We start from the raw sequence: 18587 nt of genomic DNA, 5'->3' as shown, positions 1-18587 counted from the left end.
GCCTGTGTCGCCATGTGAGAGAGTCTGATACGGAGACGTGTTTTTTAGGAATGCGAGATATAGACGAATAGGGAGGCTGGATCCAGGCTGAAGCCGTCTTTGGATTGGAGAGGCACCCACCTGTAGCCTGGAGGTTTGAAAAGAAATGTACAGTACGTATGGTCATACAGGATCATTTCCATAAAAACTCAACCGAAACACAGATAAACCTTCAGTAATGCTGACACTGGGAGTTTAGGGGAAATACAATGATGCCCCACATTGTCACCTGATGTAATTTAGCCCTTCATCTGACTGCCCTACACCCCTCCACCTTCCAGCACTTGCTAGCTCACCTTTCTTCAGACTCTTGAAGGGCAGGGTGTACTGGCCTACAAACTCACTGCTGAGAATGCCGGTCTGATCTCTGACACAGAAGCGTACAAGGCACAGTTCAGGCAAGCGAATCGTGAAGGACATGTCAGTATCCCAGCGAGGACTCAGAGCTAGAACAGAATTAACAGCTTCATTAGAGTCAGTTAATGTTTCTTTGAGGTGCTAATTAATATTTTTGGATCAAACACTGGATCACACGACTACCTGTATGTGAAAGAAGTCAACTGTAATGATGAACACAGAGAAATTTATCACCTGCCTACAAAGATCATTGTTTTGGGTATATCATTTATGGTTTTGGGCTTTGACTTTAACCAGTCTTACATCATTTGAATAAAACGGCTCTACATATCCACTGAAGTCTGCTAAAACTTAGGACAGACAAAGAAAAGTGGTTAGCTAATGAACATAGCAAAGCATTTTGGAGCCTGTAAATATATTTTTGTCATAAGTTAGTGGAGCCCAAAAGCAGATTTCAAAGGCAGAGTATGTGATTTATATTTACCTGGAGGCCAGAAACACAACTTCAAATGAATTCTAATGTACAGTGGCAGATAAATAACAAGTAAACAAGTTCTGTTTTACGGGGTGATAATATGACACTGTTGGGTTCTCAGCTTGTTCCAGCTGTCTTCAGGCGAGCTCGAAATATTACATACTTGACTTTTACTTTTTCATGAAATTATTGTCAAAAGTGTAGCTACGCGTTAAAATACTTGTTTGAAGAGGTGGTATTAAAGTTGTCACCGGCTTTTGAAATTACACACCGCCTGAGCTCATCTTGAGTGCTCTGACGCTAAGACATGCTGACAACCTGTGCAAGAAGTAAAGTTACCGTTAATTCAGCTTATTGTTCAACCTGAGTTAATCACTTTCACTTGCTGCTTTGAAACAAATGCAGATGTCACAATAAGAATAACAATGCTATCGTGCCAGTATTTTTCCAGGTACAAACCGCTCTTACCACTCTGCCAAGCTGCAGATCAACCAAGTGGCAAATTAACAAATACAGTACTGCGCAATATTGTCGAGCCACCCCCTATTTCTTTACATTTTGTTCCAAAGAGCCTTATTTTTTAGCATTTCAACAATCCCAAACATGCTGCCAATACAATAAAAGCGTACCTGAGTAGCAGAACACGCAATGACCTCTCTAGAGTATGAGTATGTGATCATCTTGACAGAACAGAATAAAAGGCAGCCAGCATCCAAAGAAGAGCTTTGAATGTCCCTCAAGAAGCCTTTAGAACTATTCTTGAAGACTACTTAGAGAAATGACAAGAAACGCTGCCTAAGAGAGTTCAGGCTGTGCTGAAAAATTAAGGTGTTTATACCAAATACTGACTTTTAAGTTCATTAGAAATGTACACTCTTTTTGCCGTATAAATAGTATATTTCCAATTTTGCACATGTTCCATTTTCTGACATCAGCAATGGAAGGCTGACTCAAGGCTTTTTTATGATTAAAAATAACAAATAACTTAAAAGATTTACTATTTCTGTCTCCCAAAGCTGCGGCTTAATCTTTTTTTTCCTTCTGAAAGTTATAATTTTACCACTAGTGCCAGAATTTTTTCAAGATTCTCTGAGTATCATGTCTCTGTCGCATAATGTTTCTGGAATATTAAATACTTTTCCTTCAGCATAAAAGCGGGGTTGAATAGTAACAGATTAATTGAGATAGATTCCAGATACCAAAAGAACACTGAAATAATCAACCAGAATTATATTTGAAATTAGATTGCATCTTGATTCTGTCTTTAAAATGTTTTAAAAAAAATATTCTATAATATTTAATACTATTTATCAACTCTGCCCAACTATGCCTTACTGTGAAGCAGGGAAAAACTACCTTTTAGATGGTTTACCAAGCAGTAGTCCCTCCAAAACAGCCTTCCATTCCTGACAATCCTGCCATCATTTTAACTTTACCTGTGCCCAGTGCAATGTGTGCAAGCTAAACATAAAGTGGCTGTCGCCTGCAAAGACCTCAACTTCAAATGTCAAGCAACATTTCAAGTTTCTGTTGCAGTTAGCAAGCTAATGTTGCAGAAAAATGTTGACTGGACTTTCAACCATTTTCACTGCAGTGCTCTGTAGCTCACTAAGGTGAGCGACCACAAAAAACACAAACACTTGATCTAACAGTGAATTTAAAAGCTGTTGGGATAACTGACCAGCAATCAACAGACTCACAGATGACAGCACATGACCTGTGTTGACTGGATTTTAAAGGGTTTGCTGAAATTTTTTTAAACAATTTTATCAAGTTTCTCAATCCAAAATGACATTTGTACTCACCTTACCTGTTTTATTAAATGACTGTATGATTAATGTTCATATGCACATCATAACAGAGTACCAGATGTATTCACTCCATTGCTACGTCTGGCACTCTGTTTCCTCCTTCTCTCCCTCCTTGTCTCATCTCACTCCCATGTACAAATACACACATGACATCTGTCCTTCCTACTTTCTTGAAAATTTAAAATACACCACTTTGAGCTGAGTTTCAATGATCTAGAGTTAATTCTGACAAAACACAACTTGAACTGATCAAAGTGAAGCTAGATCTAACATAATGGAGAACAGATTGCTGTGTCTTGGTACGTTGTGATATGCGCAGTTTGTGTTGTGCCACTTACAATTGTTTTTGACAGTATGTGTGTTTTTTCTGCAGGAGTCTGATGCAATCCCATGAATCTCCACTCTCACAAAGGGGTCCAGAGCTTTTCCACTCCTGGGTAGGGGTAGGTTGGACCCACTGATTACCTGTGGGCAAACACACACAGAGGTATACAGTGAATTTAAATAAATGATTAGTGAGAACCTCAGAAACAGTAAGAATCAGTAAGAATCAAGAATCAGTAAGAAGAAAAGAGTAGAGAAGAGAAGAGGAGGGAGGCCTTGTAATTACACTAGTCTGGAGAAAGGCAGGCTTATCTGCAGTCGTCTCACACTGAGCTTTCCCTCACTGGCCCTGATCAAAGACAAACCTGCATGTACTTATCACGACATGCCCCGCTTGGCACTGATGTAGCCTTACAGTGTCCAGCCTAGAATTACAGTCCCTTTCCTCTTCTGTAGTCACGCTACAAAACCACAAAGGTTCTGATACTTCACAGTCACAATGGTCCCTACTTGTGAGTTCATAGCTAGCAGGTTGGAGTCATCATTAAATAAACCTTTTGCACATACTTGACAGTTTTATGCTAAAAACTCTTGTGAAAGCTCAAGGGGAAATATTGTTTTCCTGAACAGATGAATAATTTAATGCTGAGATTGAAGATTGAAAACCCAAACACTCCTACCTAAGTTACAACACCGTCTGCTACTCATGAGTCTGATTCACTGAGTTGAGGGCTGTGTTGAGATTGCGGGATTTTCCCCGAAGTTATCGAATAATACAGAGTGATGATGTGAATAAATAAAGGTGGGGCCCTGGGCACAGTAAAACACAGCACACAACATTCATATTCATGCATCGTGATGTGTGTTGCTGTGCATATTCTATTAGAAGACAATGTCTGACATGCATTTGTTTAACTTGAGCATGTCCTTGTAAAACACTGTCTGACCAAGAAGTATTTTCTTCGTCAGATGTAAGATTTACAAAGATTTTCAAAGATTTACAAAAGCGATGTGACAGGAGTTTACCAGATATTCTATTCAGAAACATAAAATAATAATAAGTTAAAGACTGCATAACTCAGCCAAGGCTGAAAACTTCCTCCATACCATACATAAATGGAGTCCCTGGATGCAGAAAATTATACTCGAAAATATGATGCAAGGTGTCAAATATTAAATCCTTCCTAAAATTTGGATCTGAATTCCAATCACCTTTGACAACCAATCACTTCTAAGTGGGTCTAATATTCACGCCAATCCATAATATCCGTGGTTGTTGTTTTAGCAACAAATTTTAAAAAAAGAAAAGAAAGAAAAGCAACACTGCATATAAAGCCATGCTGGTTATGGTGTGAAAGTGTACTGATACATTCTACATGCTAACTTTAGCATGCTTTCATGTGTCAAATGCTAGCGCTAACATGCCACTTTAGGGTTATAGTAGGTAATGTTTACTGTGGTGACTCCTTTCGCTAAAAAAATTCTTTGCACAGCTGAAGCTGAACAAAACTTCAATAGTTGCAGGCATATGGTCATCAGGCATTTTGCACATTTAAAATCAGGTACTGAAAGAATTTGCCAAGAAGTATACTAGTATAAAATACTTCTTGGCAGCATGGTGGCACGGTAGCTAGCACTGTTGCCTCACAGCAACAATGTCCTGGGTCTGAATCCGGCATCTGGCCAGGCTTTTGTGTGTTGAGTTTGCAGTTTGCATGTTCTTCCCATCTCTGCGTAAGTTCAGTCCCGAACTCCAAAAACATACAGTTAGTAAGGTTAGGTTAATTGGTGATTTTAAATTGCACATAAGTGTGAATGTGAGTGTGAATGATTGTTTGTCGCTCTATGTTGGCCCTTCAACAGACTGGCAAGCAGTCCGGGGTGTGGGCCCTACCTCTTGCCCTAGGGCAGCCGAGATAAGCTTCAGTCCCTTTGCGACCCTGAATTGGATAAGCGGAAGAGGATGGACGGATGGTATTGTATACTAGTGCTAGTCTAGTGTTTCTGCAGATAAAGGCGGCTTTTTGTTCAGTGCTACAAAGGTTTAATAGGGATGAATGGACATCTCAAGCCTATGTGACTAGATTGTTTCATTGTTGTTTGCGCTTTTAGTTTAGTTGATAAGCTTTAAAGAATGTTTTTATTTTTATACGCCTTATGATCGATCATGAAACTGATATCAGCATAATGATGTTCCCTCCTCTGCCTTTACTTCATGTGATCCCACACTGTTCCCCATGCTGTTTCAGCAGTACAAAACCTCGATATCGCTCAAAACTCTTCTCATAAGATCAAATCGTGACAGTTCTCCTTATGAGCTCAGAAAAAGATGTGTGACTGTGCTTTTTTGGCAGCTTCTTTCACTTTTGCTGTGTGGCTTTGTACATTACAAGTGCTGCTATTACTGTCCCCCAAGTTGCTTAAAATAATGAAGGAGAGATGATTTATTAATTGGACCCCAGGTCTAATTGCATTAGATCACTCCTGTCTCTCTTTTCCTAATTTTCTAAAGGAGATAATCTAATTAAACAGACACTCTTGGGGAGTTTTACATCATTGTTGGTTCAGAGCATCCGGCAGGAAAGTATTTAACTGCAGGCAAGAAGTGCAAGGAATAAGATGAGCTCTGCTTCACAGTGCCCTACATTGTGAGGGATATCCACACTTATACATGCACGTGAGGCACACATACCCACAGACAGTCAGGTAACGTTACACCTTAATCCATAAATGCACCATGAGTGGATTATTCAGGGTCTAGTGCTCCATAGGTGTACCTTGAGCAGCAGGGATGTTGATTTACGCTTGTGCTGGCTGCTGCTGGGATCAAAGTGCATCTGGGCGGACATGAGAACCGCCGGCTTCAGGACGTAGCCACAACCCCCGTTGTCCTGGAAAAGTCCATCATTAAGGTCCATAGGCAAGCCCGGAGACTGGAAATTGAGTGCCACTGCAAAACACCACAGGACAGTCTCTGAACAATGAAACAAGGAGACACAACACAGTGGAGCAAAAATTGCAAATGCCTAAAGCTTGTTAAATAAAACAACCAGCTTGAGATGATCCCTGCAAACCTTCTGTTTTCTAAAGCTCATTTTCATTCTGCAGGAGAGAGTTAAATTATACAATGACTTGAAATGTTTCTGCAACAATGGCTTTCGTTGCATCAGGGAGCCATTCACAATTACCAACTGTGCAATGACTGAATGCGCAGTGGGCTGTTCTGCTGTGCACAGTTATGTTTTGGCATGTGCACTGCACACATCATCAGTGACTACAGATTTCAGGCATCAGAATAGAGTGCCAGATTATGTCTCTCTCTGGCTGGACAGAAATCATTGATGAGGGTTGAATAACGTATATAAATAATGCAAAGAAACAATTCAGTGTGAACCCCCATGTTGCTCTGCAGCCTTCAGCTTCTCTTTCTGTGCTCTCCCCGTGTGTTGCCGAAGCCCTGTGGATGTTCTGCTCATCTAACAGCAATTGATCCTTCTAGGCTACAGCTTTGTTCCGCAGACTCCTGCAGCTTTGATCACCATCTGCACGGCTCAGCGATCAGCGAGGCTACATGTCAGAGTCAGTGACTGGCTGGCTGACTGATGAAGATGTATGAAGAGTATGTGTTAAGACAGAGTGACAGGAACACTGGCAAAGACAGTGTCAGACAGATAAGGCTTGTGACTTTAACCTCATGGGCAATCTGTTACATTTTTAACCAGAGCTTAAGGCCTGAATGCAGATGCACATGCTCAAAGGAAATGCGAAGAGCGAGCTTTATCGAAAGAGCTGATAAAACCGGGTCCAAAAGGTGACGAAATTTCAAACAGGCACGCACTGGGGACAGAGATGAGGAAGAAGGAACAAGTACAAAGGGAAAGACAAGCCTATATTTACACAGAGGGCGTATTAGGAATGAGACCCATGTTGGAACAAGACACAGATGGACACAATCAAACACAGGTGAATCCCTGTGTTTGAAGATAGGGAAGGTAATAACCAACGAACAGGAATTAAAACCAAAACAAGGTCATTAAAAAAAACAATGTAAATATGAAACAGAAAGAACGCAAAAAAAAAAAAACCCACCAAGCAACAAGACACTAATGATGACAGAGACAAAGGAATGAAGAAGGCAGTGGCAAAAACAACTCTAGGAATGACTAAGAAACTAATGGAAACCGACCATAACAAAATCTGGAAATGCATGACTTGCAATCCAACTATTTTTCTCTGGGGACAATTTGGGCATAGTTCTCTAATATCCGGGCCAAAGTTCCTGAAACTTGTGTTGTCATTGCTTACAAATGCATTTACATTTTAAAGAACTGAGTCGTCAACAGACAAAAACCGTTGGCGTCAAAATTGCAATTTGACAAATGCAATTCTCATTTTGCACTCCTCACAATCTGCATGCAACCAAAGCTTTCTCTAATGCGATTGGTCAATGCTGTTTGAACTGCAAAAAGACTGCAAACAAAAACCAGAATGCTTAGAGTGTTGCAAATATCGTCCTTTGCCAAGAACCTGTTTACGGAGATTACCTCAAGGATGAATCATGCACTAATGCATAGTTACTCGGGGAGGACAGGTATGTCATATGGAGGGGAAAAAAAGAGCTCTGACCGAAAGCCAGCTGTAATTTAAAGAAAGGGGGCATTTAGTGGGGTGCAAATCGATTTGAAAAAGATGTGATAACGGCCGGGAGAGGACTTGCTCTGGGGGAAAACACAGATGAGGCAGTCAGGCTGTAGATTGGAATGAAATGTTCTTTTCACAGGTAATCGACAGGACACTGGGCCAGGTTGTTCCCTTTAAAGTTTGACAGTCGGTCTTCTGGGCTGCAGTTTTCTTCATCTCAAGAGTTCATAGTGGACCGAAGTAAAAAAGCAGTTTGTTTGTTTGTGTCAAAGGCATTTTCTTTCCTGTTGACACAGTGGGGGAAAAAATTGTTTTACACATTAAAATTGATATTTTTAGGGTTTCGCTCAAAGAAACATAAGTGAGAGCAAAGCAGTGGTTATTTCATTAAGAATCATTAACTCCTATTATTATATGTGATCTTTTTTTATTGCCCATTAAGATATCAATAAATACCTAGTTGCTGAATTAGGCTACGTTCACGCTGCAGGTCTTATTGCTCAATTCCGATTTTTGGATCAAATCCGATTTTTTTTGTCTGCTTGTTCACACTACAAATAAAATGTGACAGCAAAGGCGCTCTAGTGTGAACCCTCAAAGCGGCCCGCATGCGCAAAAGAAGACATCACACACAACGCGCTCTGTTTAGACCCAGACCAAACAGTATTGTTTGACTGATGGCCCTTAATATAAAGACTTGTTTCGGACTTTACGTTTCCCAATTTCCCAATTTCCCAATTCTGGCTTTAAGTTATAAAGTTATTTTGTTATTTACATATGGCCTAATAATCATCCTTATTGCTGTTTTACAGAGGAGCGGTGCTTCAAAGGATAGTTGCAGATTTCTGTCAGAATCTGCAGATTATACAGTACAAATATAATGTTCCCGTTTCTCCAACGTTGTCTTCCCACCAGTTTCACTAACATCTACACGGGATGGCCAGGAAGCATTCGCGATGTCTTATCGGGCGCTTCTCCAGCGCTGATAATTGGCGTCTGTCTTGTGTCAGTGACGTAAAAGACGGATTTAATGCGACATGACCGTTCAAACAGCAGTCGCTTTCTAAAACATCAGATATGTATCGGATTCAGTACCACATACGAAAGTGACCCGTTCACACTGTCATACCATGATCGGATATGGGTCGCATAGGATCAAAAAAGTCGGATTTGATGCGCTTTCGCCTGCAGTGTGAAGGTAGCCTTAGTGTCTTTAATTATTCTGAAATTAAACTTTTTGGGAACCATCTATTATTTGTGCCCTATTTATTTCTGTAATTGGATTGGTCTAATTAATTAACTGCTTTCTAAATAGTTCCATAATTCTGGCAGCCTTCTTAACTGCATAATAGATAACACTGCATGCACTTGGAAAATGTTTCTAAACTAAATGAATCTCAGAATCTCTAAACAAATAGGAATGTGCATGGGTACAGTATATACAATCACTTTAGTAATTCCACATAACAAACCAGTTCCCCCTTTTTAAGATGAAAAAAAAATCTTTATGCAAGATCTCCCATCTGCCCCCTCTGGCCTGTAGCATCCACCTGTAGGCTCCAGGGGATGTTATCTCATCACTGCCCAGTATCTCTACTGTAACGCATTTGTGAGTTCAGACGTCAAACTCTGACTCTGCTTTGCTGCTGTAATGAATCAGCCATTTCAAACGGGAGCTGTCTGACTAAAATATCTTTTGTGTACATAATGAGCGAGTATCTGAGTATTCCATGTAAGTCTTCCAACTCACCGAGCTGAGAACCGGCATTCCAAAATTCCACAGGGTTATAGTTTGAGGAAGACATCCTCAAGCCCGCTGGATAAATCCTACTGAGGAACTTCTGGTTGTGTTCAACAAAATCCGAACCTGAAAGAGAGACGGGACAAACAATGCATCAATGACAATGGTCACATTAATCAGAATGCCCACCGATTAAGACTTGACAGCTGTTGATTTGTCTAATGGAACCACATGACACATTATCTGTAGGGATTTTATTTGTCCTGAGCAGATTATAGACATATCCCACTATTTCTCATTGGAATAATTAAAATTCATTACACTACAGCTCAAGCTTTTGGTTTTGTCAACCTTAATGTGTTGTTTTTATTCAAATATAAAGAATTGTGATTGTAAAACATTGCAGAAAGTGAATTGCTATACTGTTTAATGTAAAAAAAGGGAAGATAATGTCTCAAGAAATTACATTTTGATCCATGTATAATTATCCTCCTTCTGAGGACTGAAAAGCATGGCACACAGCTTCAGTCTATACATTATCTTTAACACAGTAGCTGTTTGATTTTCCTGCAGAGATTGTCGAAACCACCACGCTTTTGAGCTAGATTTGCTGAGACTGCTCATGGTTGCTGACACCCGAGTCAACCAGCTCATAATGTAGCTGTATGTGTGGAAAAGTGTCATTCCTCCTCAGCAGGAAACAGATTTCATTTCTCTCTATCACTTTGTTTCTCCAGTATGCTGCGGCTTAGCGGCGTGCTGACACTTTAACTGATTATCCGCTGATTTGAACCTCTGAGGGCTCTTTTCACTTCCCCAGCAATGAAAGTACGAGTCACATTTCTGGGTTTTTGTTCTCATGCTTTATTCCTTAAAAACTACTTCCTTCTAACGTATATGTCATGTTCAATATGCCTTTGCTGTTCTGGGAATTTATAGCCGGTATACTGTAATTGCATTTTCCATCCGAAGACTCCTGGATGAGAAATGTAATTATGCACACTGAGCACTTTGCAAAAGTGGGATGATAAATCAAGAGAAATCTGCTGGGATCACCCGAATAATATTTTGTAACATTCACAATTACAAATACACATCCTTTATTACTTTAATCTATAAATCCTACTTCTCCTGTTTAATGATTTCAAATCAATAAATGACTCTACCTGAAGCCTTGAGTAGCTTGCGAGCCTTCTTCTCTTCCATAGATGTGTTCTCATAACAGTTTTGATTGTCCCTGGAGTGACTAAAACTGATGAACTTGACAGACCTTGTGTATATAACAAGGTCAGACAAAGCCTCAGCTACCACCACCTTCTTCTTCTACTCAATGCATTAAGGACAGCAGAGACAAACAAAAAACACCATTGAAATTCCAGTAACAGTTCCAGGTTGAAAGCTATGCCTTTTTGCCCTCATGCAAAATGCCTTTACCTTTACATTTCAAACATTATTTTTTGTAGATGATTTCTTTTTTCTTTTTTAAGCTGACTGGAAAAATAAAATAAAATAAAAATCACCCTGACTTACTTTCTTCTTTGACCCTGCCTTTCTGGGAGACCAGAACTTTGCTTTTGTTTGATGATCCTCTTCCTCCTCATCCTCCTCATCCTCCTCCTCCTCACCCTCATTTGCACTCTCCTCTCCCTCTGCAGCATCCTCTGTCTTAATCTGACGCTTGAGCTTTTTATTCTTGATGAGGATCTTATACTTCAGGTCCTGGCAATCCTCCACAGGATCAAGTCACACATGAATGAATGCGAACTAACATCCACACAGCACTTTTAAAACACGCCACATATTTGCATCAGCCAAACTGTTTCTGCATCTTCAAACTTTGGGCACAAACACCAAAATTTTTTCTTTTTTTTTTGTTGTTGTTGCACAAACCACCCCACTCCCACCGCTATGGTCTGCCACAAAGACGCTGTTCTTCAAAGAGTCACATCCACAGCGGGGCATACAGTACATACACACAGTTAGAGCAGATAAGAAGAAAAGCAAGAGAAGCAGCAGGTGTATCGAATCACTGAATCGAACATCTGCTCCTGCATTTCACCGTCCGGACTCCATATCTGTTAGTACTTTAAAGGGCTCTCTTTTCCAATGAGCAGCAATATGCTAAAAGCCAAAAAAAAGAAAAAAAAGAAGAAGAAACATGGTCTGGAGGAAGCTCCACGTTAAGTGAGTGTCAATGCATACTGTATGCACAGGCAAATTATTCAAACTAATTACAGATATGCCAGCATTAACAACCTGTAAGAGACCATATGGTCTAAAAATTACAAGCTTCATAATTTCACTTGGCCCCTTCTTGAAATTTCCATCACTTGTACACAAAATTATATAGTCTGCAGAGCTAAAATTGAGGCTTTGCTTATGTTGATGCACTTTAGGAAAGAATAATTGGTTCTTGAGGGGGGTTTCGCCTCACGCTGACAGTAAAAATAGAATAAAGTAGCGTAATAACATGTTAATTAACTGTAGCTTATTTCTAATCCCACAATAACTCTGGATAATTGAAAAATTGAGCCAAGACAACTGGCTTTTCCATCTTTTCCACAGCTTAGAAAAGTTGTGTAAACAGCTTTAAAACCTTTTGATGTAACTAGTAGGAGTAATGAGGGAATCCTGAAAACCGCAGATTGGTTCCACTTTTATAATTAGATAGTAACTTGAGCGTGTGTGAAGCTGCATAATTTTAAAACATGAAAACTGACTGAGTGTCCCAGCTGCAGGGGTTAATAGTCAAGATGAAACCGTTAGAGCTGAGGCTCCTACGTAAGCCTGCTACTTCCAAAGTCATAAAGATAAAAATGATATGGAGAATATGTGCTCCAAGGATAGAGCACAGCTCATTTTTGCAGCAGAAATCAGAAGTACCAAAGAGATTCTCATGAGACTGCACACATTCATCCACACTCTGAGAAAAAAAGGGGGAAAAAAGCCTTTATCTTCCTTGTCGGTATACTGCACTCTCATTGTCTTTCATACTGGTCACTTCATAATGAGCTGTGACAGATGCTTTCAAAGGAGAAGTCGGCTCGAGTGCCTCAACAGTCTCAAAGTGACGGACACTTATCAGGGTCTACTACGCTACGTTAGATTTGTGACTCTCTGAGATTAAAGAGGCTTGCAAATGCAGATGTCCATTTACCCCGCATGCTTGCGGAGGACAGGGAAGCCTAGGAAGGGAGACTAATGAGGCCCTCTGTGACGATGAAAAGGTTTCACTTTGTTCTTGTTTTGTTTTGCTATGGCATACAATGAGGATTTATAGGTGCAAACACCATCATTCTTCCGCTTGCAACAGCTGTTCTACTGTTAAACACAGATTCATCTCCTTTCTTTCTTTTTTTTTGCTACTCACACAGCCTAATTCTCACATCTTCTGAGTCTTACATTTGGACTTGGGAGGTCTCCCGCAGTTGGGTGATCCAAGGGAGCTATCAGCAGGTTTTCCCCCAGGATAGAGATAAGATACTCGGCCATGACCTCCTGCTGCTCCCGGGAGCAATGGTTTTCCAAAGACAGAATCACTGGATAAGCAGACACCTGTCAATAAAAATCCAAACCAGAAAGAAAAAAAGAACGTTTAGACCCTATTACCAGCAACTTGACTGTTCTCTCTGTATGGTCATACATCACAGAGAATGGCCTGAAATGCTAAATCAAAGGCAGTTTGAAGGCAAGAGAGGTTATTAATGAGAGCAAATGCTGCTCGGTAGGGTCTCTCGGCGCCCGCAGAGGCAAGAGTGAGTGAGCTGGCTGCTACGCCAGAAGCAGTAATCATGTAACAAACTACATGCTGTTACCTCAAAGGCGTGCTGCCCCACAGTGGTGATGACATCCTTAAAAAGTATCTTGCTGGTGAGGGTGTGGCCATGGTAAACTATGGGCTCCGTGTCTGGCCCATCCCAGCAGTCAATCTCCAGGCAGCGACAGCCTTTCCTCAGAGCACTGTTCCAGACAGAAGCACACACATGCATACAGAGAAGCATGCAGACTGAGCTGCAGCAAGGCCATGCTAAACAAAAAAAAGCACTATGTGACAAACTATAAGTCAAGTTTAAGGAACAAACTTTACTACTTTCCTGCAATGGTGCTTTACATTTCCATTCCTGTGTTTTTCTTTATGTGAAAATAATAACAGTGTTAGGCATTATATTTATATGTCTGTACAGACTGTATCTTATACAAGATTGCTTTCTGACGGTGGAGGAAGAAAAGTTAGATCACTTTCACAAAGAGGTTGGGACAAATAATCACTTTGCTTATAATATATTTTTCATGCAACACTGACACACAGTTATATCCGCCTTTTTCTCCAGACATTTTCAATCAATGCTTGTCTAGAAGTTATTTGTGTTTTAAATGGAGCCTGGCGCATGCAAAACAGCTGCAGTCTGTGTCAGCTTTCAGATGCTTTTCTTTTTAGTAATAAAATGTCACATAAGTGTTAAATGAGGCTCTGTTATTGCAGGCAAAGTTCATAGCATCACACTGTCAGTCTTTTGCTTTCTTTGGTTGAGTTACAGCAGACAGTAAAATAGTCTTTCCAGGTGTGATGTCATCATGCCTTCACAAGTACCTGTGCTCACATTCGGTATCAGGTAACCTGCACTATAGTGCTCTGAGTCAGTTACAACATGCCCAGCTAAAACTTTAAACAGAGACACAAACAAGATTGCATAAATACGGGTTTTCTGGCAGGTTGAAATCAGCAGTGCAAAAAGTCGATCAAAGGCCATTCACACACTTATAAAAAAAGTCTCAGTCACTGACAGATTGCTAGCTGACTACAACTACTGACTGATTGTACATTAGTGTTTTTGGGTGAAAATACACGTTTTTAAACAAATCTTTACAAGTGCCTTCAGAAGCATTTTTGAACTTCTGAGAGAGCCAAGCTAACTCTTTTCTTCAGCTTCTATTGTAATGTTAAGTTCCAAAGAAGGCTTACTCATCTTTTTAGCTTTGATGCTTTGAAATAAAACTAGTGTCACTTTTTTCTGGAAAAAGGGGACCAAAGTGTGCAGTTCTCAACATTATTTTTTACAATTTACCTAACACAATTATCTCATATCACAGTTTTTGAAGTGAGAGTTAATGTGATACATACACAGCCACAGTTACGCAATCTTCATTTTAACAAGTACCAGGGTGCATATTTTAGTATTTTTGATGCATTCCTCATAACTAGTATACATTCGCTTCATGTTATTTTCATCCCTCTCCCACCTGTGAGCTAGTGGGATTTCTATAAAGCAGCTTACTGTTCCTGCCAGTTTGCTTTCCTCTCAAGATCATTGCATCATTATCTAAGTAAACCAGAGCTCTCGGGCCGCTGGGTTGAAGGGTTCGCTCTACCAGCCAGCCAGGGAACTCAGCACTTTCACTGGAACCATAAATACAGCACTTCTGCTTCCATCAGCCTCTTTTGTAATCACCTCCATTGTCCCATAAAGGCACCACAGCAATTTCACTGTCTGCCTCAGCACAGGACTGGGTCAATGAAACCAGAGCGCAAAAGAGTATCCAAATGACAAACATGTAGGCCTGGAGAGGGAGACTAATGTTGTGTTGTAGGGCATTTAGAGCTTCATTTCAGCCATTGTTTGTGTTCTGCTATTTTGCTTTTTAAAAAAAGATTGTTTTTATTTGTCATAATATTTTACCGGTTAAATTTGCTAATTTGCAAGTAGACTTTCACCAGTATTGGCATAATTTTACATATAAACGGGTTGTACAAAAATTTTACGATCTACAGATTATTTATTATATGACGTTTGCTATTTCCTGTCACTAAAGGCATTTGTAGCACCGAAAAGTACACATTTAAGAAGTAAAAAAGAGAAGGGCAAACCACCCTTTAACTATGTTTTGGGTTATGACGTTAGATCATTTGTCTACAAGAGGGCACTCTGCAACTTCCCTGTTGGCAACACATGTTTGAAAAGGCACATATACAACAACTAGTCGATTCTGTGCAATGCAACAACAGGCCCCCTAAGGTACTTTATATTGTAAGGTTAAAACCCTAAAATAAATGAGAAAAAACACCAGACAATCAGAAGACCTCCTATGAGCAAGTACTTGTTGACAGTGGGAAGGAAAATCTGTAGTGCTTAGTATGTGGTACAACCTGTCAAAGAATGTGTGTCTGTGCAATGAAGCCGTGCAGTTTATGAATACAGTTTGCTAACCAAGCTTGGAAGCCTTAGCTGATAACTTAGAACTCTATTCTTCTCATTTAAAGTAGCTCACTTCTGGCTCCAAAAAAAAAAAAATAATAACATGGTGAAGGCCAAAAAGATGAGTCAGAATTAAGAAACTGATGGGTAAGGTCATATTGACTACATCCATCTTTTATATACAGGCAGCAAATACAGCAGGAATCATAAAAAACTATCTTCAGAGGCAAGAAGAACAAAGAGTCCAAGAACCGTTGATATATCCCCCACAGAACCCTGATCTCCATTTCATAGAGTCAGTCTTGGATTATATGAAGAGACAGAGGGCACTGAAACTTAAAAGCAAAGGTTGGATACACCAAATATTGATTATATTTTTTTTTTTGGGGGGGGGGGGGGGGGGTGTTCCCATTTGCTGTGCTTGGTATAGCGTACTCAACTTATCCACTAAAACCTATTTATGATATAATGTATTCAAAGCATTCTCACTTTAACTTCAGTGCCTTAAAACATATTCACAGTACTCCCTCTGGCATTGGGCGAGGCTTTTTAAAATGCTGCTAAGTGAAGAGGAACACTGTATGTAAACATTGCTTCCCTACCTAACATAGGCATCCAGGCTGCTTTGCCCTACTAGCTGATCTCCGGTCAGGTAGGTGTTGTGTGATGTGGAGATGAAATAGCTGGTAAGAGGCTGGTCCATGTCCTGGTACACTGATGTGTGTGCCTGGTTGAACACACAGCACTCTTTGGACTCCATGTACCTGAGGAACCCTTCAAAGGTCATTGAGCTGTTTTCTCTGGCTGGAAGAGGAGGAATTGAGAAGACTTAAATTTCATCTTTAAGGATTAAAAAAAAGAAGAACAGCATCTACAATCAAGCCAGATAACTGCATTTAATTTCTATCTATACCATGTTACTTTAATAGTAAAACAGTAGTCCTTCTTATAACATCTCTGGTAGAGTTACGGCTGGTGTGTTATAGATATTTGGTCATAAACCTCTTTGATGATCATGCTAGATAATAAAGTTAGGGAATCACTAAAGTCATTATAAGTCATCTTCCGACAGCCACAAGTAGCTGGGTGAAATTTCGTGACAGTCCATCAAATAGCTGTTTAGAAATTTGAAATTAGATTACAGCAGAGGACTGACCAGTGGAGCGTCTCCAGAGCCATGATGTAGCCTCTGTGAAGTTTCTGCTGGTAATGAATTGTGATGTCACAAGTGTACTGTAATTATCTTTAGTCTGAGGTGGGAATAAAACTCATTCAGCTGAACAGTCAGCTCAAACGATGAATTTAATGGAAAGAAATCTGACATTAAATTAAAAAAGAAAAAAAAAGACTGCATTTCATTTGGGTGAACTAGCTGAGGGTTCCTGGTATTGTGTAAGCTGATTCAGTGCCATGTCTAACTTCATTAATAAAATATCTTTCACCACCATCAGAGCTCTCCCTGCTCTGACAAACTGTCTGCTGTGAAAACGGTTGATTTTACTGACTACACTGCTGATGGTTCATACCAACTGTACCTGCTTTTACATTTAGCAGTTTGGATGATTTTTTTATTTATTTTGAATAAAATCACCAACTATGGTATGATTTAATACGTTTGTTTTTATTGCAATTCCTCTACGAATAACTGAGTTTGTTGAGAGAAATGTGTGATACAGTTTTCATGCAAGTGCAGAAAAAGAAAAACATGAGCACATTTGTTTATCCAAAGAATGGCAGAAAGTGAGGTCTTCTGTTAGGGTTCCTTAATTATGACACAAATCTGTATGAACATCATTGGACAAGCTTATTTAATTCAATTACTCTCAAACTTGGGCAAAACAGTGAGTTTATTACACTTTTAAAAAGAGCAGAAATATATCTTTGAAATAAAGTGGAAAGACTTTTAAAACCTATTTACTGTTTTTAATGTTTCACACCATAGTTGGCATGTTTGCAATTTTGTTGTGCTTGTACAATTACAATGGAGGTCTGGAAACTTGATTTACTTGAACTTAATAATAATTCAGAAGAAGTAACACCAAAATCATTTTAAAAAACTGAACTCAACTCAACGTTAGTCAACTAAAAGTATGTGTTTCGAGAGCTCTTGTTCTGATAATTAGTGAAAGACAAAAGTCTAACTGAAATTAAGATTTGATTAATTTGGACAGCCCTGGCTTCTGTGTATTAATGGCACAGACTAGTTGTGAGTCTTTTATCTTCTCTGTTTTGCTGTTTGTGTTGGTGTGAATTAGCCCACAATACACTGGACAACATCCATTAGCCAGGTCCATTAGCCTGAGGCTGATGTGCCTTACTCTTTCATTTGTTTTTCTTTCCTTCTTTCATTTTGCCAGCCAGGCATCACAGCCTTTAAATTCTCTTACAACTAAATTAGCATCCTTACATGACAACACCAAAGAATAGAGTATTTTTTCCCATGATGATGAGCAGCAAGGCAAAAGACATTGTCCACATTTCTCCCTTTACTCACCTGTCTCGTTGATCTCAAATCTATCGATCAAACTCTCTGCTTTTTCTTCATTTGCTGTGAGTTCCTTCTGCTCCTTGTGGAGGAACGTCAGCAGTGCACGGGCACTCAAAGTTTCCAGTCCTGCAGCGTAGACTTGGTAGAGTTGATGGATTTCAGCTCTCCTGGAGGAGGGGGGCTTGCTTTTCTTCATCTATCCCTGTGCACAATTATATAGCCTTGCAATCTCTTATTGTTACTTTTATTGCTCTATTTATTCTCAATTCCAGCTCCTACAGATTGGCTGTTTGCCCATGTAAAACACAGATTATAATTAATCAGCCGATTACAGATCATTCTGATCTTAACTCGTTATGTGTCTAAAGCCTGTCCACACAATCAGTTTCTTCTGTTCGAACCTCTCCACCAGCGTGGGTAAGACGAGAGGGCTGTCAAGGGATGTCAGGGACAAGATTTTAGACCTGCAAAAGGCTGGAATGAGCTACAAGATCATCAACATGATGAGAATGTGGTG

General features: G+C 39.8%; 1 protein-coding gene across 1 annotated transcript; it reads right to left on the bottom strand.

Moving 5' to 3' along the window:
* Positions 1-5: 5 nt before the first annotated feature.
* Positions 6-18266, bottom strand: LOC134632353 (1-phosphatidylinositol 4,5-bisphosphate phosphodiesterase zeta-1-like). The gene is made up of 11 exons (XM_063481036.1): positions 18077-18266; positions 16185-16386; positions 13204-13348; positions 12791-12943; positions 10915-11107; positions 10555-10692; positions 9398-9514; positions 5784-5956; positions 3021-3147; positions 336-485; positions 6-127 (listed from the first exon to the last, which is right to left on the bottom strand). The coding sequence occupies exons 1-11, from the start codon at positions 18264-18266 to the stop codon at positions 45-47; spliced, it is 1671 nt and encodes a 556-aa protein (XP_063337106.1). The 3' UTR covers positions 6-44.
* Between the last annotated feature and the right edge of the window lie 321 nt (positions 18267-18587).

The sequence above is a fragment of the Pelmatolapia mariae genome, linkage group LG7 (assembly GCF_036321145.2).
Source record: "Pelmatolapia mariae isolate MD_Pm_ZW linkage group LG7, Pm_UMD_F_2, whole genome shotgun sequence".
Lineage (NCBI taxonomy): Eukaryota > Metazoa > Chordata > Actinopteri > Cichliformes > Cichlidae > Pelmatolapia > Pelmatolapia mariae.
The sequence above is the reverse complement of the archived record's forward strand: the minus strand, read 5'-3'. Positions and strand labels throughout refer to the sequence as shown.